At 32.9% G+C, this 23,537-nt stretch overlaps 3 protein-coding genes and 1 pseudogene across 3 annotated transcripts in view; 2 read left to right on the forward strand and 2 right to left on the reverse strand.

Annotated features, from left to right (window-relative positions):
• Positions 1–629: 629 nt before the first annotated feature.
• On the forward strand, positions 630–12,186 carry LOC137818876 (protein SEEDLING PLASTID DEVELOPMENT 1). The gene is made up of 9 exons (XM_068622517.1): positions 630–1,255; positions 3,125–3,339; positions 5,024–5,174; positions 5,661–5,852; positions 6,499–6,661; positions 6,738–6,973; positions 9,085–9,264; positions 9,341–9,463; positions 11,557–12,186. Exons 1-9 carry the CDS (start codon positions 851–853, stop codon positions 11,857–11,859), a joined length of 1,968 nt encoding a protein of 655 aa, XP_068478618.1. The 5' UTR covers positions 630–850; the 3' UTR covers positions 11,860–12,186.
• Positions 12,187–13,173: 987 nt separating this feature from the next.
• On the reverse strand, positions 13,174–13,494 carry LOC137808609 (uncharacterized mitochondrial protein AtMg00810-like). Its single transcript, XM_068609804.1, has one exon. It carries the CDS (start codon positions 13,492–13,494, stop codon positions 13,174–13,176), a length of 321 nt encoding a protein of 106 aa, XP_068465905.1.
• Positions 13,495–17,473: 3,979 nt separating this feature from the next.
• LOC137812110 (small nucleolar RNA R71) lies at positions 17,474–17,580 on the reverse strand (annotated as a pseudogene).
• A 546-nt stretch (positions 17,581–18,126) lies between these two features.
• Positions 18,127–23,537, forward strand: part of LOC137808616 (uncharacterized) — a 29,162-nt gene continuing 23,751 nt past the window's right edge. The window contains exons 1-2 of the mRNA XM_068609818.1: positions 18,127–18,321; positions 22,327–23,127. Of these exons, the coding sequence (XP_068465919.1) occupies positions 18,127–18,321; positions 22,327–23,127 (996 nt within the window). The remainder of the gene's footprint in view (positions 18,322–22,326; positions 23,128–23,537) is intronic.

Consider the following 23,537-nt stretch of genomic DNA (forward strand, 5'->3'; position numbering starts at 1 on the left):
AAAAATAAAAACACTTGTCTAATTTAATAAGATAAATATTAATTAGTTTTTATTTAAGTACGTAATAAATGGTTAAAATATGTTAAACAGAACTTAGGCTTCTTCTTCCTCCACCCCATGTTTTTCTTCCTGCAACCCACAATTTTAAATATCCTAAAATTAACCTTCAGCAATAATTTGAAAAGGGCATGGTGGACTTTCATGTCACTGTTCATCTTCATCATTGAAAATATCAACTATTGTGAAGGGTGTTTGTAATTGTTCGAAACAAGGTGGAGGAGTACACAACGTTGCCGAAATGCTTTTGGGTTGTAGAGGTAAAATTTAAGTGTTTTTTTAGGCGCTTATGGAGATTTCGGTGTTACCAGATATCGGGATGCAGTAATGTATTCCGGATTCCTGAATCCAAAATTAATTAATTTGTGTTTTTCGCTTTTCGGATGAGAGATAAATTATTGTTTTCTGGATTGTTGAATCCAAGTGGATCCGGACGTCTAAATTGCATTATGAATTTCTGAATTTAATTTTTTTTTTTATGAATTTTCCAATCCATGGACCTCCGGAATAACCTCGGATAAGATCCTGACTAGGGAAACTGGATAAAATGAGAGTATTATGTACAAAATCGTGATTAAAATGTTATTTTCATTTGCGAAAACAAAATCGTCCCTATCCATTGCTTTCACACCGAAAAAACCAAAGGTAAACCGAAAAAGCAAAATTAAACACGTTGCGTTCCGTCCCAATTGAAATCCTCCATCTCTGCTTAGAAACCAGAAAAAAATAGTCTCAGAAACGGAAATTACAATTTTGCTCAGAAACGTTCACTGAACGGTTCCCGCCAAAACCGATGCCTGGGTTCACTCTTCCGCTTCAGCTTCAGCTTCACTTTCGTTGCTGCCAACGTCTTTCCCAGCAACCGCCCCTTCCCAACCCGATTTCGCCCAAGCCCTTCTACCCGCCCGTCGTTCCCTCTGTCCCTCGGCCCCGAACCGGTCCCGGTCTGCGCGCCAGTTTCCCGGTCGTTTCCGGTTCGGTTTTCCCGGAGGATGAGCTGGACGTGGAGTTGGGGCAGCTGCTCGCGCTGCTGCCGGAGGAGTTGCGGCGGCGCGTGAGCGACCACATGGAGCTGCCACAGCTGATCGAGGTGGTGATGGATTTGGGCCGGAAACCGCTCGCGAGGTTCCCCTCCGGCGATTTCGTGATATCGGAGTATCCTATCACGGTTCAGGATATCGAGCACGCCACTTCTCAGGTATTGGAACAATAAATAAACCATTAGTTTAATGTTATCCCCTAGAGTATTACTCTTTCTCTGGGTCTGTTTGGACGAGCTTATCCATAAATATTTTCAGGGAAAAAACACATGACAAAAATTTGAAGCTAGTTTTTCAATAAGCTGAAATTAGGTTGTGTGTTTGTAAGAGTGCTCTTTTTTAACTTCTCTTAATTTTAATTTTAACTAGTGCAAACTAATATTATCTGGTGGAGAAGTTAGTTTCCTTTTCTTCTACTTTAGAAGTGTTTATGGCGAGATTTATTTCATTTTATTCGTCTCTAGGAATTCTTTTGGAAAATTCGTCCAAACAATTTTATAAAGTAAATTCATTGTATAAGGTAAAAGAACATTTTGGTTAAGAAACTGTATTGGGTATTCACATTAGTACGAGTTATAAAAACTTTAAAGTAAGTGGTAGATGTTAACTTCGTCCGAAACTTAATTACTTGCTTCCGCATTAGTTTTTAAACACATGTTAATATTATTACTTACTCGCATTACGTTTTAAATTTTGGATCAAAGTGATTTGCAAATTGTATTTTGAGAAACTTTTTTTAAAATTTTCTTATTTTCAGCACTAATCTGATAACACTATATACTCTTAGGAACTAGATGGGTGATTTACCCCATTATACAGGTAAATCCTTCTTCAAGTATTACAAATCATGTTAAGTAATTCTTCTAGCATTGGAAAGTCCTTTAAATCCGTCCTTAATGAATTATATCAATTTGGGAATCAAACTTATCGATATTTGATACTTTAGGGACTACTAGGATAATTTCATTGCATCTCTCTACTCACGAGAGAAGGTAAATGCCGGGAGGGAACAAATTGATAGTTTATTTGTGTTGGAATTATGTTACTTTTGGATGTGTGTTTGTTTATGTATATTGATTTTGCATTCTCTTTTGGAAATGAAGTTTGTAACTAGAGCAAAGTACCAAATACATTTTTTCAGGATGGAATGGAAGTGAAAATTCTTGTTTTGTTTGCTTTGTTTCTTTTTTTTATAAGAATTGATTTGGCTGGTTCAGTTCTTTTGTTGTTTATGTCTTAAGGTAATTTCATGTTAATTAGGCAATGGAAAATACTGAGGATGATTTATTGACAGGTTTAAAACTTATGCCTTTATAGTGCATGTTTGTTAAACACATTTTTTAAGGAAAAAAATGTATTTTTAGTCATTATACTTTGAGCCAAACGTGGTTAAGGTTCCTGTACTTCTATATCAATTAATCTGGTTTTCTAAATTTAAAAGTATATACTAAAAGTATAGTGACTAAAACTAAGTTTTTTAAGGTAGAAAGTGATTGATCAAAATCCAATTTGATACAATCAAAGTCAAACTATTAGTTTCCCACATAGGATTTAGTTTAGCTTGGATGATTTTGTCTATCTGACACTACCCAATCGAAACCATAGATGAATATTTAAATGCTTAGATTTTCCTGGAAAAGGTAACAAAGTTATGGTTTGACAGACAAAGTAATATAGGTAATTTAGATGAACTTCAGAAAAATAGCATGTGTATCTCTCAACTTTTTCATCGCTCTCTTTTCTAACTTTTTCATAAGTTGATTTTACCTTTTTTGAGAAATTTCATTTATTTGACCTCTTTCATTTCCATTTATTCTCTTCTAAATGTAAGCTTGGGATATGTATGAATTTGATTGAAATCCCTAAGTTTAAGTTGTGGCGATAACTCCGAATGTATTAAAAAAATGATACAATACATTCTTGCTTAGAAGCACGAATGTGGAAAGTGAAAGAGATGTAACTTTTGATTGATCATGGAAAGATATAATTATTTATAATTGTCAATTCATGAGAGCAACATCTTGCAGGTTGGTGACTTTGCTGTTGATAATCGAGCAGGAATTAGTAGAACATTGCATCGAATTAGTGGCATCAGAAATCGCAAGGGCACAATTATTGGTCTAACTTGTCGAGTTGGCCGGGCAATTTCAGGGAGTGCTAAGTTGTTGCAAGATTTGATTAAGGATGGGGCTTCTTTGTTGCTCATTGGACCTCCAGGAGTAGGCAAAACTACAATTATTAGGTCAGTGATTTTTTTGTCATATGATAAAATTGAGCTAAATATGTATGTAATAGTTTCCTCACTAAAGTGTATAAATGTACATCTATTATGCTTCTTCCTGCTCTTGATTGTTGTATGAATGTTGTTCGATATGGTTCTATCATTTTCTCATTACTCATTTTGTTAAAAATTGATTTAGTAAAATCTGATTGTCTTGTTGTATAAGGTTATCTGACGATACATGTGTGTTTGCTCTTCAATTGTGAAACACATCCATTCGTATGTGATGGAAGCATCCTCCAAATTTTAGCGAAAGATTTGTAAATCCAGATTGGGTTGTGAGCTAAATTGTGAGATTGGGTTGTGAGCTAAACCTTTGTAAATCCTTCACACTGTGAAGTATACCCTTAGAGCTTTCACTGTTCTCTCTATAGAGAGGTTTTCTCATTGTTAAAAGGTCTTGATCTCAGGGAGATTAGGACAGGTTGCCTGGAGAGGTAGAGAATACCTGATGTACCTAGAGAAGTAGAGAATACTTGGTGTACCTGGAGAGGTAGAGAATACTTGGTGTACCTGGAGAGGTAGAGAATACTTGGTGTACATGGAGAGGTAAAGAATACTTGGTGTACCTGGAGAGGTAAAGAGTACTTGGTGTACCTGGAGAGATAAAGAGTACTTGGTGTATTTGGAGAGGTGAATAATACTTAGTGAAAGGCTCTTAAGTGGGTTTCTTAAGGCGATTGAGCGTAGCCTTTATTGTTGAGTGAACCAATATTGATCTTGTTTACTCTTCTCTTCGACTCTTGTTTAGACATTTGTTTTAATTGTTGATACTCCGCGAATTGAGTTTAAGAGTTGTTGTGAACTTTCACTATTCTTGAAAGAGTAACGTTTGAATTGTAATCTCTGATAAGTTTTTTCTGTAACTTGTGGGATGAAGAAGAATTTGTTTTAGTGAAGTTTGCCCGTGGACAGAGATTGAAATTTGTTAGCACTTTAATTGAATCATGTTGAATTTTTATGTATTTGATTCACTTCCTTGATCTTTTATTTTTGTTTCTTGTCTTTGTGGTAGACATTTCTGTGTGTTTTTGGTGAACTTGTTAGGTCAAGTTCTACAACAGATTTCCTTACAGTGTATGATGTTATATGGTTGATCTCTAAGTTGGGTGTAAAATTTCACACTCTCTCCATGGTTCCATTTTTTATCTAGTTAACTTTTTCATTCAAAATTATGTTTGAGTTCTGCAATTCCCCATTCCTTAGGGGCCAAGATCTTTTTCGGCATTCAACAAAATGTAATATTTTTATTTTCTTGGCGATGCTTTATTTATGTATGTAGTAATATTGTTGTTATTACTAGAAAAGAGTATGTTTTTAGTCCTTATACTTTTTGTCAAGATTTACTTTAGTACCTTCCCTTTTAAATTAGTGAACCCGTAATATGTGAAATTAGTTTTTTTATATGCTTAGCTTAAACATTTAGTTATAGTTTTTTTATCGCCACAAAGTTAGAGAAGAGATTAAGTTCACATCTGTTTCTAAAGTTTGAGGACTAACTTATTAATTTAGAAATATATATTATAGACTAAAACCAAATTTGGCCAAACAGCATGAACTAAACACATTTTTCCCTTATCACTATTATACACGTTTTTCCAGTTTTCCCATGGGAATTGAGCACTATTTTATTCTATGTTTTTAGGGAAATTGCTAGGATGCTGGCAAATGATTATAAGAAGCGTGTGATGATTGTTGACACCTCCAATGAAATTGGGGGTGATGGTGATATACCTCATGCTGGAATAGGCAATGCTCGACGAATGCAAGTTCCCAACTCTGATATGCAACATAAGGTATTAGCTGCAATTGCTGAAGTTTAACTTCTTGTTTCTTCGTGTTGAAACTGTAACTATACTATCAGTTGTGACTGAGAATGTTTCTGAAAGCAATTGGAACTTATTTTGACATTTTTTCAATGTACATTCTTTAAAATATTATAGAATGAATCAAACAGATTGACGACACCATGAAATTATTCTATGAAATTATGTTGCTACTTCTACATGCTACGCTTAACATAGGAGACATATCTCTTTTTCCCTGGGGAATCCTTAGAATCACCACACCTTAGCTTAATAGGAATCACTCCAGAATTAGTTCTGAAGTTCAGAAATTTTCATATCTTTACACCAACGAAAGAAATTACTTTTAGGCTTAAAATTTATTCTTTAAAAATAATTATTCAAATTTGCACTGTACTCGAATAATATCACACCTGTTACAAAAAATGCAACAAACTTTTCATGCCATTTATATGGTTATTGTACATAATTTTTCAGGTATTGATAGAAGCAGTTGAAAATCACATGCCACAAGTGATTGTAATTGATGAAATTGGTACAAAACTTGAAGCAATGGCTGCAAGCACAATTGCACAACGTGGGATTCAGCTTGTTGCCACTGCACATGGAATCACAATTGAGAATCTGATAATGAATCCTTCATTAGAGATGCTTGTTGGAGGGATACAGGTGAGGTATTCCTACATCTTAAGCAGGATTCCGAGTTGATTTCTTGTATATCACAATTGAATTAGATTTAGCTCATATTTAGAAATGATTTTTCAGAATAATAATTTTTTAAAGCTTTAGCAAGAAGCTTCTTGAAATTATTTTTTTCCCTAAAATTAAGCTAATCAAAACACTTATAGTATTTTAACTTCTATGAATTAGTGATCTTTAATGTGTGTGTGTAGCCTGTAATGGATTAATGGCACAAGAATGAAAATGACGTGGTATTGTCAGTGTGACTTAAACCCAGAGTTGTCTGCTTCATACCCAGTATCAGTGTGAGCGTGATAGCGAATTACATTGTAACATACTTGAATCATTAATATTCTTCTGTCGATGGCTTGAAAATACCGTAACAAAGACCCAAATTATAAGCCAATTATCCCAGAGATTTAGGTTGTTAGGTAAAGACACATGGTGGATTTTTATATTATGTCTCTTAGCAGTTACAAGGTTCAGAAAGTGTGCTGTAGCATGGTAAAAAATAACTTGTATGTTTTTTCCTCTGCTTCAGGTTTTAATACTTGAATTTACAATCACCAATCATCTAAATTATGAGCATATTTTTATTCTTTTTGGTTACTTCAGCTATATTATCATTTTTTAGAGCGTGACACTAGGGGATGAAGAGGCCAGTCGCAGGGGTGTTCAGAAGACAGTATTGGAGAGGAAAGGCCCATCTACATTTAGTTGCGGAGTGGAGATTATTTCAAAGACAGAATTGCGTATTCACCGTAGCCTTGAAGCAACTGTTGATGCTATTCTTTCTGGTAAGCTTCCACTGTAAACGTAAGCGGTTGTAGTGGATTGATACATGACTTTATGCTCTTTGATTTGTTGGTGTAGGTCGTTTTCCAAATGTAGAAATTCGGAAGATGAAGTCTCAAGAGGAGGAAGGGAGTTTAGATGATGGACCTGTTAGTGACAGTTCTCTTCAAAAAAATGGTGAAATTATGTTTGAAGAAGTTACAAAGGGAGCTGATGACCAAACTAGCCAAAATGAATCACTTTTCAAGTTGCCTCTTGACTTGGTAGAAGATTCATGGGAGCATAAATTGCCACTTAGCCTGTTTTGTTATGGGGTAAGATATTGTTATCCAATAGCTAAGAGCTTACTACAAATGCATGAAGTAAACATTGATATTTACTAAAAGTTTACTCCTGTTATGTTTCCTTATCTGTGGCGTTCTTCTTAATTCTCTTGATGCCATTTATGATAAGTTTTGATACAGTAACACTTGAAAAAGATTAAACTGTATGAGATAAAAAAATGTATTGAGCCATGCCAAATATCAAGAGATTCCTTAGCTTTAAAAGAAACAAACCAGAGAAAAAAAAGCATGTCAAGAACTGTGTTTTTTTCATAGTAAAGACATGCAACCCCATGCAGAAAGGGCAAAACAGGGGTAGGTCTGGAATCGCTACCTCAAGGAAACTTTGACGAAGTTAGCAACAGTTGGAATGACTGTTGGATGGTCATCACTCGCCAAAAAGGCATCGTGCATGAATCCACTCAGAGAGAAAAAAGTGGTGCGACTCTAGCAGTTGATAAATCAGAGAACAAGGAATCCCCTAGTGTGATTGCCAGTCTGATTGGAAGGCTTCGACGACAGTGATGACAACGATGGTGGTAGAAAAGGCAGTGACAAAGATGATGGTTGTGAAAATAAATTGGGTGTACTTTAGGAAACCTCGATAATAAGAGAAAATGGGTACACTTTGGGCATCCCAAAAAAAGAACCGCTGCTAAGATGACACTCAAGAAATGCGGCAAGAGAGCCCCTAAGATTGGGAGATCTGATACCAATTTCAAAAAGATTAAACTGTATGTAAGAAAAGTCTTCATTGAATTGATTCATTGAAACAGTACATCAACCTCTATATATAGATAACTCTTAACTATAAAATAATAATTACAAAGAGATCTGTAGAATCTTCCAACAACACCCTTGTAATTAGTTACAATGTCCTACTGCAGCTTATCAAGAATATTTTCGCCTGAATCAATACTAACAATCTTTAATTATACAATGAGATACAGAAAGAGAATTTTACCATTGAATTCATAACCCCCTTTCGGCCCCCAATGAACATTATTTATGGAGTTAGTTAACTAACTCTAAAAATAACTACACTAACAAGTTTGAAGCTCTTTTAAATCGTAAGACAGAAAATTTGAGATTGACTTTTGAATTTCTGTGCATGCAATGGAATATTGGATCAGTTCTACTTCAGGAAACAATGGACTCAAATGCATTCATTTCTTCTCTTGCCAATTTACATTCTTTCCATATCTTTATCTTTCCCCATTAGTTACTAGCCTTCCTTAAATGGAATTTAATTTGTTTGTAATAATTATTTTCAGCTTTATATACCAACACACTAGAATTTTATGGGAAATATGCTAGTGTCATCCCATTCCTTAAATCTAGATTGATAGTTAGAGCTTTCAATTTCATTTATCATTCTATCTTTAGGCGTAAATTGTTGTCATCCCATTTCCTCTTAAATCTAGATTGATAGTTAGCTTTCAATTTCATTTATCATTCTATATTTGGCCGTAAATTGTTGTCATCCCATTCCCTCTTAAATCTAGATTGATAGTTAGCTTTCAATTTCATTTATTATTCTATATTTAACTTTAAATTGTTGTCCTCCACAAATCAGGGTCACTGCCAAGGACAAATAGTTTTGAAGATTTGCTTGAAAATGTTATATCTTATTTACATGACTATTTCCTTCCTAGGCAAACAAATAAATAAACAATAAAATAAGATAACGGAGGAGAAAAGAAAGGGCAGAGGGCAGAAAGGATAAATATCAGTAATAGAGAAAGAGGGGGGGAAATATCAGTAACATGCTTCTTCAATTGAAATGTGAGTGCATTAGTTATGATAGAGACAGAGGAAATATAATGTAAAAAAGTATGAAATTAAACTGAATTAATGCGCCTGATGCTTAAATTTCTTTCTCCCATTTAGTGTATGCTGGTGCCTTTCACTTTTTGATTTTAAGTTGACAGTGTTGACAATTAGATAAATCATGATTATTGTAAGTCAAAAGTAACTTCTGCAATCCTAGGGAATATGGAGTTCATAGCATTGTTGGTCAAGCCGAGCAATGAATAATGCAAGCTCTTTTTGTTTTTATATTTTATCATCTGTTTAACTTACAGAGTGGTCAGTAATTCTAGATTTTAGACGCAACTGTTATTCAAGGGATTAAGCAGTTGAAAATGAATGATGCGGCCATTCAATTGACTGATAATATTAGTGAAGCAAATGCTTTACTTGCCTTGCAATCAAAGCTTAAAAAGAATCCAGGGATCCAGGCTGCTGCTAAATCTCATGATATTCCCATTTATGTGACAAAGGTATTGATTTTCTAAAATTGCGTTTGCAGCTATACTGTCATACACTTTTGCTAATCAATATTATTTTTCCTTCTAGACAACTTCTTTGGAGCATGTAACAAAAGCTATACGGGCATTAGTAAGTGATTATGAAGATGGTGTAAAGGATTTTGAACTAACAGACAAGATAAAATCATCAGAGATGATTGATGCTTTGGAGGTAATGTAAATGTTGTAGTTTTAACATCTTTCCTTTCCCTTTTTTGTTTTATTTTTATATGAGGCTATCAATTCATGGTCAAAATCACAAGTTGTGTAAGACAGATAGCTCAAGTCCTAAATTTAGCACTAGAAACATGGAAATGAATTCAGATGTAGTCATTTAGCTGTTTGGATTCTGGTGTCAGCATAATATATTTTCATTATTGCTTTCCTTTGGTATCTTTGCTTGCTTATTTGTAGCTTCATACCTAAATTTGTGGTGTTTCTTACCAAGAAATGCAGCAGGTATCCAAATTAAGTAGTAATTGTTATAAATTTTATGATATGATGAAAAACAATTATCAGTTAAATGTGGTTGTGGAAATTGTTTGAAGCGGTGAAATGTTATTCTTAAAATGGTGATGAGGATGCCCTTCATGGCCTGAGTTGCAATTTAGGTGATTTTAATTTGGAAATAGAATAAAGAAAATTGGCGGGGGTTGAAACAACAACAGATGCTGCGTGATCAATGTAATTGTGGTGAAGGAGTAGGCACGAGTGGATGACAATGACTAAGATTTGGGTAGGATATCAGAGTTTTCCAGACCATACCCGAGTTTTAGAAAAGACCCGTACATGAACCCATTAATCATTTTAGTTAAATAATAATTTTGGTGTGTCGTTTTTTTTACCAATTAGTAAAACAAATGATATTATTTTAATACTAAAATGATTAAAACTTAATAAAACAGAAATCATTAATTAATGCAATATATTATTCAATAAAAAAATAATTTCTAAAGATTTTTCAAATTCTAGTCACACGATATAGCAAATATGTAATTATATAGTTATATATATGGATTTTGTTATAGAGTTGCTTAGATATGGGGTGGTTGGATACTATAGAATTCACATTTATCTCCATAATGTCTTGTAGCTCGTTATATATACCAGACCCATAATCATTTGATTGACAAAAAACGGCATCCATTGCTAGTAATATTTTTAATCCACCGTTGGGTTTGAGCCAAACTTCTTTACAAAGGAGAGAACTAGAGTGATCGTAAAGGTAGAAATAACCTTGCTGCATGTTGGCGGTGCTTTACTTAGTTGAGTTGAGTTGATTGACATGGTGAGAAGAGAAATCTTATTGAGAGTTGTTCTAATAAACGTCTCCAAAAACACTAAGAAGAAAATGAAAGGAAAAATGAAAAAAAATCTTTATAAATTAAAATTATTATATTCAGAAGCTAATTTGTAGAAAATTTTCATATGAACTTCATTAAAGCTTGTTTGACTTGAACAAAAACTTAATGCTTACTTGTGCAAAACCTTATTTTTAACTTGTGCATAAATTAATTTCAACTTATTAATAAATTTATTTTATTTTTCCTTTTTATTTTCTGTTGGAAAGTCGCCTTAATTGCGGACACTCCTATCTTGACTTAGTTGCCAACTCTTTGGAGACTATACTAATTGCAATTTCAAGGGTGACGGATTAGTCTAACATTGGTTAGAGATCTGACTTAAAGTTTAGATAGATTTCATTTTTTAAGCTGATTTTGAGGAGTTCACTTAATTCCTAAGACCAATTTCTGTGCCATCAATGCCTTTCCCAGATCTATTAACTGGTTATCTGCATTGTCATGTTCCTGGCTGGTGCTAAGTTGTCTTACAGTCACTTATGACCCGTCTTAGTTGTGGTTTCTTTGTGGACTGCTTGTATTGCAGCCTCAAGGGTGGTGGAATGGTCCCACAGTAGCAACAGATCTATATGACTCAGATAAAGGTTGTAAAAATTAGGTAGTCCTTATTTTATGGGATTGAGTTAAAATTTAGGTAATATTCTAAGATTTTATTTACTTATAAGTGCTAATTTTATCCAAAGAGACTCTGAATCTATCTACGGTCAATTCAATATTTGATGATTGATTACTGATATTATGGCATGAATGAAGTAAACATGGATAAATACCATTGCCAAAATGTTTGCGTATATTCTTGAGCTGGTAAGATTCAGTGTGCCATATTTTGCAACTGAAATTCAATATATATGTCAATTAAAGTGACTCAACAATGGTTGGCACAATCTCTTTCTGCATATTTCAGGAGGCACGAATGGCTATAGAGCATACAGTTATTCTGAAAGGAGAACCTGTGGATCTACTACCAAGATCGTCTCACATAATATCTCAGCAGCTGGAACTTGTTCGTAAATACCAACTAGAAATAAGGAGAATCAGTGGAGAGTCAGGTGTACATCTACGCATACTTCCATCCCATTATGAAACTGATGAAGTAAAAGGTGGTGAAACTTTTGAGTTCGATAGTGAATTAAATGAACTTGCCTCCAATGGCCAAGTGAATGGCTCATTCAACACCATGAACAAATTGCCCCTGCTACCCGAGTAGGTTCACTTGGGCTGTGTTTTAATAGCCGTTTGTACATCCTTTTATGCACTCAACCTTGACCGAAGAAAATTTGGTGAATTGGAATGGAAGGTGGAGAGATACAAACACAGACTCAATTGTTTACTCATATATGAAGATTAGATATAAACCCTCGTGTTGCAAGGGTGATGTAAAATTGTACAAGTCATGTAATTTGTAAACATGTAGAAAAACATTATTGAATGCTTTATGAAGTTTAAAACTGTAAGATGTACAGCATACCACATTATGATGTCACCGTTGTGTTCTTTCATTTGTACAAAGTAATATTGTGGTTTTACTTATCAATGAATTTTCTTCCCTAGAATATTTATTATTATGCTTGAATTTTGGAAGCGGGCAAAAAAAGTGGCTTGATACAAACGAAAAAAATTATTAAATTGAAAATAACAATTACTTTATCAAACCTAGAATTTTTTAAAAGTATTTACTAAAATTTAATGCAAATAGTGCGTTAACTTTTGTATTATTTTTGTTAATCAAAGCAAAAGGTGTCAAAATCTATGGTGTTGAGGAATAAAAGGTATACAGCAAAATAAAAGAAATAAAATATTGAAGAGGAAAATATATAACGTGAAATAAAGCAGAACAAAATATCCATTATCTTTGTTAAAAATTATATCTATAATATTTGCAGGAACTGATTCTTAAATGTTTTTGCCTAAAGTTTATTATCAGTTACTTAGAAATATTTATTCAAAAATTGAAACAAGGAAAATAAAGATCACGTGCATTTAGTGCAGTTACAAAAAGTAAAAATATCTAACACTCCTCTTTGATTTTTGAACTGCAAACTCCAAATTTCTATCTTAAAAATTCAAACTTACTAGCTGAAAGTGGTTTGGTAAACAAATCTACAACCTGATTTTCAGTTTTACGGTAACAAAGAGACACATCACCATTCTTCTGCACTTCTTTTACAAAAAAAGTAACTTGATATTAAAGTGCTTAGTTTTGCCCCGAAAAATTGGATTGTTAGAGATTGCAATAGTAGTTTGGTTATCAACAAAAATCTCTATGCTTTGCTTTTGCTCTATATTTATATCAGTCAAGATCTTCCTTAACTAGAAAGCTTGATTCACTAATCGATAAAGCAATAAACTTTGCCTCAGCAGTGGATTAAGCTACTGTTTCTTACTTTTTTTAGTTCCATGATCCAAGGCTAAAACAATATCCAGATGTACTTTTCATGTCATCAATTGAACCTTCCCAATCAATGTCAGATAAACCAGTTAACTTAAACTCCTTATGCTTCAAGAACTTAACTCCAAAGTTTCAAGTTCCCTTGATGTATCTGATGACTCTCTTTGCAGCCCTCATGTGAGTCTCATTTGGGCAATGCATGAATCTGGATAGAATGCTTACTACATTTAGAATGTCAGGTTTAGTTGTTGTCAAATAAATTAAACATCCTATCAAGCTTATGAATTTAGCTTCAACAACTTTAGCAGATCCATCTTCTTTAACCAGCTTCTCCTTTTGATTCATGGGAGTGCCCATTGCCTTGCGATCTTCCATCTGAAACTTTTTAAGTATTTCTTTTGCATACTTCTTTTGATAGATGAATACTTCATCCTGACTTTGCTTAATTTCCATTATAAATCTATTTCTTCTTTCACTAACTCCATTTTGTTGTGGAGTGTGTGGGATTGTTAATTGATGCTTTATTCCTATCTCCTCACAAAAATGATTGAAAGTTTTTGAAGTGTACTCCTTTCCATTACCAGATCTTAAAATTTGAATTGTGCAACCACTTTCATTTTACACCTTGACCTTGAATTTCATAAATACACCAATAACTTCTGATTTTTGTTTCAAAAAGAAAATCCAATACAATCTTGTTAGATCATCAATGAAGGATATAAAATAAAGGTTGCCATTTAATGATGGTGTTCTTTGAGGACCACAAAGATCGATGTGAATGAGATGCAATTTCTTTGAAGTCCTTCAAGCTTGTTTAAGGAATGATTGTCTGTGTTGCTTCCCAAATTTGCATGCTCGACAGTAGGTCAGGTCATCAAGATCAGAAAATCATTTTACCAACTTCTTTGATTGCATTTGAAGCAGCCCTCAATGATGAAAATGCTCGAGTCTTTTGTGCCAAATTTCAGTGACACTTTCTTTAGATTTAAAGGCCATGTGCTCCTCCTCCATTGGATTGAGAGCAAAACTCTTTCCCTTCATTTCAACTTTAAACAAATCTATGTCATCAACATCTTTGACTAAGTCATGTTTATTTTCAAACATTTTTATAGCCTTTTTCCAACAATTGACCAACACACAAAAGATTTTGATCAATCTCAGGCACAAAAAGAACATTTGTAATGATTTTTGTGTCTTTATAGCTTGTGATAGCTACTGTGCCTTTTCCTTTTACTACCAAGTGTTCACCATTTCAAATCCTCACCCTTTTAATCTTAGTAGTTCTCAATTCCTTGAAGAGTTCCTTGTCATGTGTCATGTGGTTGGTGCAGCCACTGTCAACCAGCCAACTTTCACTTTATTCTCTGCTTGAGAATCAAGTGGCTACGAACAATTGATCTTTCTCTTCTTAATCAACAACTTGAGCATCTACCTCTTTCACCTGATTTTTGTTTTTGCAAGTTGGTTGCATTTGGAACATTTGACATCAAGTCTTCTCCAACATTTGAATGGTGGATGGCCTTTCTTTCCACGGTGTTAACAAGGTGGATAGGTTTTCTTTAAGCCTCATCCTTTGCCCTTTGGTGATTGCTAAACGAATTCTCTTCATTTGATGGTTGGTTCTTCCAGTTTTTTTTTTCATTTTGTACTTGTTGTAACCTTGATGTTTGGTTGGTAAGGCTCTTTCTACTGCTCCATCTTGTCTTATGACTCTTCTTTGTTCTTTTGCTTGTAAAGCATTTAAGAGTTCTGCAAAAGAAATCTTGGTCCTTTGTGTTCTTCAGGGTTGTTATAGTGGCTTCAAACCTCTCTAAAACTGTTTCAAGCATTTTTTCCACAATTCTTGAATCATTTAAGTAACTTTGTTGGCAATGCTTAGAAGTCTGTCAGAGTACTCTTTTACTGATTCTGACTCCTTCATTCTCTGCAATTCAAAATCCATGATTATTTTCAGCACTTGCATTCCACGAATCCTCTCATCACCTGTATATTTTGTCTTGAGGCAACCCCATATTGCTTTTACTAACTTCAAGGACATTATTCATATAAATATCATAGGACATATAGCTGCAAATAGTCATGCTTTTGTCTTTGGTTTCTTCGTCTTGTGATTTTATTTTTGCCACAATAAGGTTTGTTGGAAGGGACTGAATTTCATAGTCCTTCCCATAGATCCAATGCTTCCAGGTAGGTTTCCATATGTACTTCCCACATCTGATAATTGTCTTGATTAAAGACTGGTGGTGCCATTATTGAAAAATTAGACTCTCATTCTATTGATGCACTCTATTAACCTCACAGATCCCTCAAGAAGATAGCTCAAATACCAATTGTTGGTGTTGAGGAATAAAAGGTAGACAACAAAATAAAGGAAATAAAATACTGAAGAGGAAAATATATTACACGAAACAAAGTAGAGCAAGATATTCATTATCTTTGCTAACAATTACATTTATAATACTTGCAGTAACTGACTCTTAAATGCTTTCCTAAAGTTTATGAGTAGTTACTTAGAAATATTTATTCAACAATTGAAACAGGAAAAATAAAAAGTCACGTGCAGTTACGTGCATTGATGTGCAGTTATAAAAAATACAATATCTAACAAAAACATGAGTCACACAATTGACAAGTGTTTTAAGGTGCTGACATAAAAGAAAAGTTTATCCATATTGGTGCACTAGTCTTCTTTAAACTTAAGAGGCAAGTCAAAAGAATCAAAGAGATTGAGGTTGAGGAGATCATGGTGGTTTCTAAAAAAGAAGGCAAGGACATCACTGGAGGAACAAGGACTTTAGTTTGCCAAGTAGAAACAACTAGTTGTAAACCAGTTTCAGCAAAATCTTGATGAAGTTATAGGACCATAAACACCATTGTTGGTGAATTTGTTGGCAGTGAAAGTCCTAGTTCAATAAAGAAGGAAAATGCATATTTGAAGTATAAATTCGATAAGCCTCCTCCTACCATGATCTCTCCTATCAATCACTTTTTCATATTGTATCAACGATCTTGCACTAGATGATTTGGTCGTCGTTACAACCATAATAACTAATTGGTTAGTCAAAAAAGTTCTCATCGACTAAGGAGCCTTAACTTATGTGTTTTATTGGTCCACATTCTTGAAACTTGACATTCTCACCTCTCTCATCAAGTTATACATAGATCCATTACTCGGGTTCACTGGGGAGAGAGTACATGGCCGAGACTATGTCAATATGTTAAAAATGTTCAGCATTAGTGAGGTGCATTGGGTACTTATGATTCAATACATTCTTGTTGACGAAAGATTCTCAACCAACTTTGAAAAATCGTATCCACTACATACATGGAAATGAAATTCCCTAGTGATATCACAACCATCAACGCTGACCCTACGACATCGTGAGAAAGATGAAACCTAATCCTTATTTTTCCAATTAGAGCAAAAACTCTTTGAATTGTTTTCTTGATAATTCTTACCATCATAACAATCCTCAAACCAACTTTTATTATTATGTTTTTTATATTTAGTGAATCTTTTATTTGAATATTCAACTATTCCTTGTGGGATCGATATCCGTCCTTATGGACAAATTATTACTTCTGACAACGCGGTGCATTTGTCATAAAAAATCATCAATTTTTTGGCATCGTTGTCAGGGAACAATTTGATTTTTTAGTATGAATTCCTAAATATTGTAAATATTCTAATTGTTTTTATTTTTTTTAATAGTTCTTAATTTTTGTTTATATTGGTTGATTGTGTTTATATTTGTTTATTATTTTTATTTTTCTTTAATTTATTTAATTGGAGATTTTTTTTATTATTATTTTATTTGCAGATTCCGTTTTTATTTTGATTTGAATTCATTATGTTTATTTGTTTTAAATTTTTTGTTTATATTTTTTACTATTTTTTTATTGTTTTATTTTTGTTTATTTTGCATATTTGTTTTAATTTTTTTATTTTATTTTATCTTTAAATTTATTTTGAATTTATTTTATTTTTTTATAAAAAAATACTCTATTTTTCCTCACTAATATCTTTTAGGAAGATAGCAACGTGGCAGAAGAAAAAGCACCACTCCATAGGAGGACACTTGGAGATTATGTCATGTACCAAGGGCCAAGACATTTTTCTAGTATTGCAATACATGTTACCGTCAAGGCCTTGGAAAGAAATCTCAATTTTCTCACTTTCATCAGTGCCTATCAATTTACAACAATGGAACATGAGGATTCATATTCACATTTGGATACATTTTATGAATTGGTAGGAGCAATGGGCTTTAAAACAGGTAATGTTGGAAATGTTTGTATGCGCTTGTTTCCTTTTTCATTGGTAGGTAAAGCTAACGAGTGGCTCAAATCACTTCCAATTCAGAGCCTCACTAGCTGGGAAGAGATAGGGGAAAAATTTCTACAAAGATTTTTTCCAATCTCTCATTACATCAAAGCAAAGTCTGAAATCTCTATGTTCAGACAAGGAGCAGATGAAGTCTTCTGTGAGGTGTGGGAAAGATTCAAGATGATATTGAGAAAATGGCCAAATCATGAATTTGAAGATATTGCTCAACTAAGCATATTTCTCAATGGTCTCATATCTGACACAAAGATGCTCTTAGATGTTACAATTCACCTGAATCCATTTGTTCTTGAAAGAATGAGTAAAGTTGAAGATGCTTTGGAAAAGATTGTGATCACGCAGGAAAATAGCATGGCCACGATTAGGAGTATAGAGATTCAAATGGGACAAATGGCCAAACAAATTGCATAGAAACAGATTGGCCAATTCTCAACCAACACCACAACCAACCCAAAAGAGCATGGCAATAATGTAATGGCTGAAAAAGAATGAGACTGAGGAGAAAGAGAGAGAAAAAGAAAAATATTGAGGAAGAAAAAATTAAAAATAAGGAGAGAGGTGTTCTTGAAAAAGATTTATTATACCCTCATGCTCCTTCAAAAAAAAAAGGAGAGAATCTTTTTTGACAATTTGCTCCCTAGAAATTATTTTGCAGGAAATCTAAAGCAAGATTCAACATTTGAGAGATTTCTAAAGAATAGGAGCTATATTGAAGAGAGAAATAGAGAGTTGGAGGCTAGATGCAGTGTCATAACTCAAAGGACTTTCTTAAAAAATCCAAGAACTCAGGAAGTTTGAATCTTCCCGTGTCTATAGGTGCTTTATCTGTGGACAAGGTCGCGCTGTATTTAGGCGATTTGGAGGTTCAACCCACCAAGATGCAGTTGGCAGACAGATCCATCAAAGATCCTTATGGTGTGGTTGAAGACATTCTTGTAATGAGGAAGAATGCATACAATAGGATGCAACAAAGGGAGTTGTCTATCTTGAAATAAACAGGCGTCAAGCTAGATGACGTTAAACAAACGCTTGCTGGGAGGCAACCCAATTCACATTTTAGTTTTATGTTGTTTTGTTACCTTTCTTGATTTTATTTTTCAAAAAATAAAATGGATGACTACTCATTATTTTGTAGGTTATATATTTTGGCATGAGGACAAGTCCTATTATTCAAGGGGAGCAAACCCAACACATGAAACAAGACTATAAGAGGAAGATTTTAACAAAAAAGTTGCATGACTTCTTAGAAAGAGAGGATTGAGCAAAAATATGGTTTTATCTTTCTAATTCTCTTTTCTTTTCAATTATTTGAATTTGGTTTTATTTTTCTGTTTAGTTTTTTGTTTTTCGGATATTTTGCTTTCTATTTATTTCCTTATTTGGTAGTTTGAATAAATTTGTTGTTTTGTTAGTTTTATGTCTTGAATAAATTTCAGTTTTAAATTGTTTGTTTTCTAATTTCATTTTTCTCGAATAAAAAAGAACTAGAATATTAATTTTGAATTGTGAAAAAAATTTGTGTTTAAATATTAAATAGTGAGATGAATTAGACACATGTTAGAAAAGAAAATATGATTGAATCTCTATTCAAATGTAGTTAAATTTATGATACATAAAACTTTAATAGGATGATTGATTAAGATAGAGAATGACAAAACAAAAAAGAATAAGACTATTTAAATCAAGTGAGTGTTTGCACCTTAGATAGTTTTGAGAGTTTTATTGATGAATTGACCGTTGTTGTTGCTTAATTTTTATTTTTGTTACATCATAAAAGTTGTGATTGCAAATTGTGTTTCTTTAAAATTGAAATTAGGAAATCGATTTAATTTTTATTTGATGATTAAATAAGAATTAGAATGGATGATATTTTTTATTTGATTCGTATAATCAATTTAATTGATTAATTGGATTTGTTAAATGTTTAAACTTGGATGTGAATATTTAAAGAATGGTGATATTCAAATTGTTTGGTTATTTCAATTTTTTATTTTTGTTTCAATTTTCAATTCTTGTTTTATGTTTTCCAAACCCTAAACCTCAAATTAATTTGTAGGGATAATACTAAAAATTGAATACTGTGCACATGTATCCCTTGAAGAATCGAACTAAGTTGTGCCCTATAATGCAAAATCTTAGAGAAAACTTATAATGCTTGATTTCATGAATGACAATGAAATCACTTGACCTGCAATGGTAATATGTCTTAATGAAACTTTATCAAGTTGATAAAAAATTAGATGTAATATGGATTATTAGACATATTATTGAAGTTGCATCTAACTTTCTTCATCAGACCCAGCCTTCTAAGGATTTGCTTGACAGTGCATTTGTTTAATATATAAACTCAGTATATTTATCTATTTGACGAAACTTTACAAAAAAAAAAAAAAACTTTTTTAATACACAATTCAATCCTTATTTCAGGTGTATTTGTCATGTTTTAACAAGATTTTAATTCAAATCCAAATTCATCTTTTTACTTTTTTTTTAGTTTATTTAATTTCATTTAAATGATATGTATATTATTAATTTCAATTAAACACAAAATTATCAAAATTTCGGTTGTTAAATATATTACATTTACGAGATATTTTAAAATATAACTCTTCCATCATATTTATTAAACTCAATTTTTATTTATCCACAAATGATACAAATATAATTACACAATATAAAAAGTAACTTTATTATTATTTCGTTTTCTGTTTTTTAATGAAAAATAACTATTAATATTACATATTTTAATCCAAAACAAAAACTAAATAATTACTTGTCTAAATATTTCTTTTCTAAAAAACTTATTTTTAAATAATTATTTCTTAAAATAATTAGTTTTCTAAATCTTTTTTTAAAATAATTTTTTTTCTACAATTTTTTTCTAAGTAATTAGTTTTTGAAATAAATTTTTAATTTCTTTCCCTTAACTTTTATAAAAAGCAAAAAACGAAAAACTAGTCAGAATTTACTTCTCATGAATCGAATTCCAGCTGATAATATAACCAAATTTTGCAAAAGTGACGTTTAGAAATTCGGCTTTCTATAGATAAATTCTGAACTGCTATCTATTTTGTGTAAGTTTTTTGACACAATATATTACTTGGAGGAAAAAAATAGAACAGTCCTTAAGAAATAAATTCTCAAAATGCAAATTAGATTTATTTCACAACGTCACATTCTTAACAACAACAAACATAAACTATAGGATCTAACATCATGCAAAATGTAGCTACAGATTTGGAGAATAATCTAGGATCACTCAAAATCTGCAATATAATAAATAATATTTATCCCATTTTCTCTGTTTCTCCAATCTAACTTTGAGACTTTAAACCTAAGTCAATCCCATGAAATCGACTTATCGAGTGAGGTTTGCACCCGCTCAACATATTATGAATGGTTTGATGACAGTCTGATAGCGACACAATAAACTCAACAAACACTTGCTAAAATAGGTTTTAAATGATTTTGATATCATCTTACAAAGTGAATTTTAAACTTAATTCAATCTCATAAAACCGACTCATATGATGAGGTTTACATTCCCTTGTATAAAGTAAAATATTTTCGTTTCTAGAACTGGAACAAGATAAATAAATTTTAGAAATTTAAGTCCATTTTTTATATAAGGAAATAAAAAAAAATTAACAATTACACTCCTGTATGAAAGTTAAACAATCTTTCACCCTTTAGAAATTGAAATTTATAAATATAAAGATTCCCCTTTTAACACATGAAACATTCTAAATAGGATAATGAATTCTCACCAACATATCTTAAAAAATTTGAAGTTGGAAAGAAGTCCTAACCCAGAGAGGAGTTAATGATATCTGGGAATAGGGTCATGCAGGAAGTGGCAAAAACAGTAAAAAAAAGTTTTCCTTTTGCTGTCTTTGCATGAATCAGTGATCCATCAATGGAGTCATTGATCAGTGATGAGAAGGGTCTGGACCACCTGGACTGAGTCGATTAGGCTCATAAAAATGTGCTTGTAGCAATTTCTTCCTCAGCAAAATCTGCTTCAGCAGTGTTGTGGTTTTGGAAGTCCTTGCTGCAAGTGCAATGTTATGAGTTTGATTTGTGGTTGAGAGTGTGGAAGGTGGCAGAGGACGAGCTTGATGGCAGATGAGAATTGATGTGAAGAGAAGGACAAGGTATACTGTTCTGAAGCATGCCATAAGGATCAAATTGTGTGTGAAGAAACTAAAGCAGTGATAGTGAATATATAAAGAGGCCTAAACAAAGGTCACTGTCACCTTGTCAAGTATCAAGTGATGTGAAACAAATGCCATCATTGAATGGACAACAATATAAATACCAGATATGATAAACATGAAAGACTCCATTAGAAAAGAAAGGATGTAATATATGCATACAACTTTTCTTTCTAATAAAAAGTATCATTTACTCTTAATTCAACCTTTGTACCTATTTATATATTATAAAATATTTTTATTTTTAATTAATATAAAAATTCTAACACATTTTTTTTATGTTAGAATTTTTTATATATAAGATTATATATTATAGATAGTTGACAGTGATTTAAAAGATCTGATAAGTCCAGTAAATTTTAGTTATAATAGGTTTTAAATATTTTTTAAGTGAATTTTAACTTTAATTCAATTTTTTAAACCAACTCATAAAGTGAGATTTGTATATATTTATACTATGAAATATCGTTATCTTTAATTAATGTGAGATATTTAACATTTATATTTGATACAAATTATTTTCTATTCAAATCAACTACTAATTTGGTATGTATGGACAAAAAGGTTTCATCTATAAGATCTTTTCACTACAACATTTTTTAATTTAAACAACGTCAAAATATGTCACATGTATAAAATTGTTTCTTAAAGATAGTAAAAGTCACACTTTTATAGATGTGGATTAAAAAATACAAAAAATCACAATTTTTAACCGATGTCTGTCAGGTTAGGTTAGATAACGTAAGGTTCAATTCTATATCGGAAGCAGACAACGAGTTGTTGGTAGGGGAGTTCTCTGAAGAAGAAATTAGGACTGCGGTTTGGAGTTGTGAAAGTTCTAAGAGCCCTGGCCCTGATGGATTTAATTTTGGTTTCATAAAGTTTTGTTGGGAAATTTTAAGGATGGATGTGATGTCAGCGGTGAAGGATTTTGCGACAAAGAGCCATTGGCCTAGAGGTTCAAGCGCTTCTTTCCTTTGTCTTGTTCCAAAAGTTGAAAATCCTTTGCAGCTTGGTGAGTTTAGGCCTATTTCTTTGGTAGGATGTTTGTATAAAATTATCTCAAAAGCGTTGTCTCTACGTTTGAAAAAGGTGATTAGCAAAGTGATTGACGTTAGACAGTCTGCTTTTCTTGAAGGTAGGGGTTTGTTGGACAGTGTGCTGGTAGCGAATGAGGTGCTGGAAGAATATAGAAGGAAAAAGAAGAGTTGTGTGTTCTTCAAAGTTGACTATGAAAAAGCATATGACTCGGTTAGCTGGGAGTTCCTATATTATATGTTGGAAAGATTGGGTTTTTGTGCTCAATGGATTCGATGGATAAAGTGTTGTTTAGAATCTGCTTCAGTCTCTGTATTAGTGAATGGCAGTCCAACTGGGGAATTTACTCCTCGGAGGGGACTTCGTCAAGGTGACCCGCTTGCTCCGTTCCTCTTCCTTATAGTTGCAGAAGGGTTGGCTGGGGTGTCTAGGATGGCTGAAGAGAAGAATTTGATTGATAGTCTGGAGGTTGGAAGAGATAAGGTGAAGGTTAGTATGTTACAATATGCTGACGATACATTATTCTTTTGCGAAGCAAATACCAAAAGTGTTTTTAATATTAAGGCTATCTTGCTTTGCTTTGAGCTCGCTTCTGGGCTTAAGGTGAATTTTTTAAAAAGCAGAATTGGCGGGATGGGGTTGGATCAATGTTCGCTTCAGCGTTTTGCAGCTACTCTTAACTGTAAGGTGATGGTAACTCCTTTTGTCTATTTAGGGTTACCGGTAGGAGGATGCCATAAGCGCAGTGTTTTCTGGAACGGGGTGTTAGAGAGAGTTCAGGGCAAGCTTTCGAGGTGGAAAGGCAGGTGCTTGTCGATGGCTGGGAGGATCTGTTTGATTAAGTCAGTCCTCTCCTCAGTTCCGTTATTCTTTATGTCCCTATTCAAACTGCCATCTGG

This window comes from Phaseolus vulgaris, chromosome 11 (genome assembly GCF_000499845.2).
Source record: "Phaseolus vulgaris cultivar G19833 chromosome 11, P. vulgaris v2.0, whole genome shotgun sequence".
In the NCBI taxonomy this organism is placed as follows: domain Eukaryota; kingdom Viridiplantae; phylum Streptophyta; class Magnoliopsida; order Fabales; family Fabaceae; genus Phaseolus; species Phaseolus vulgaris.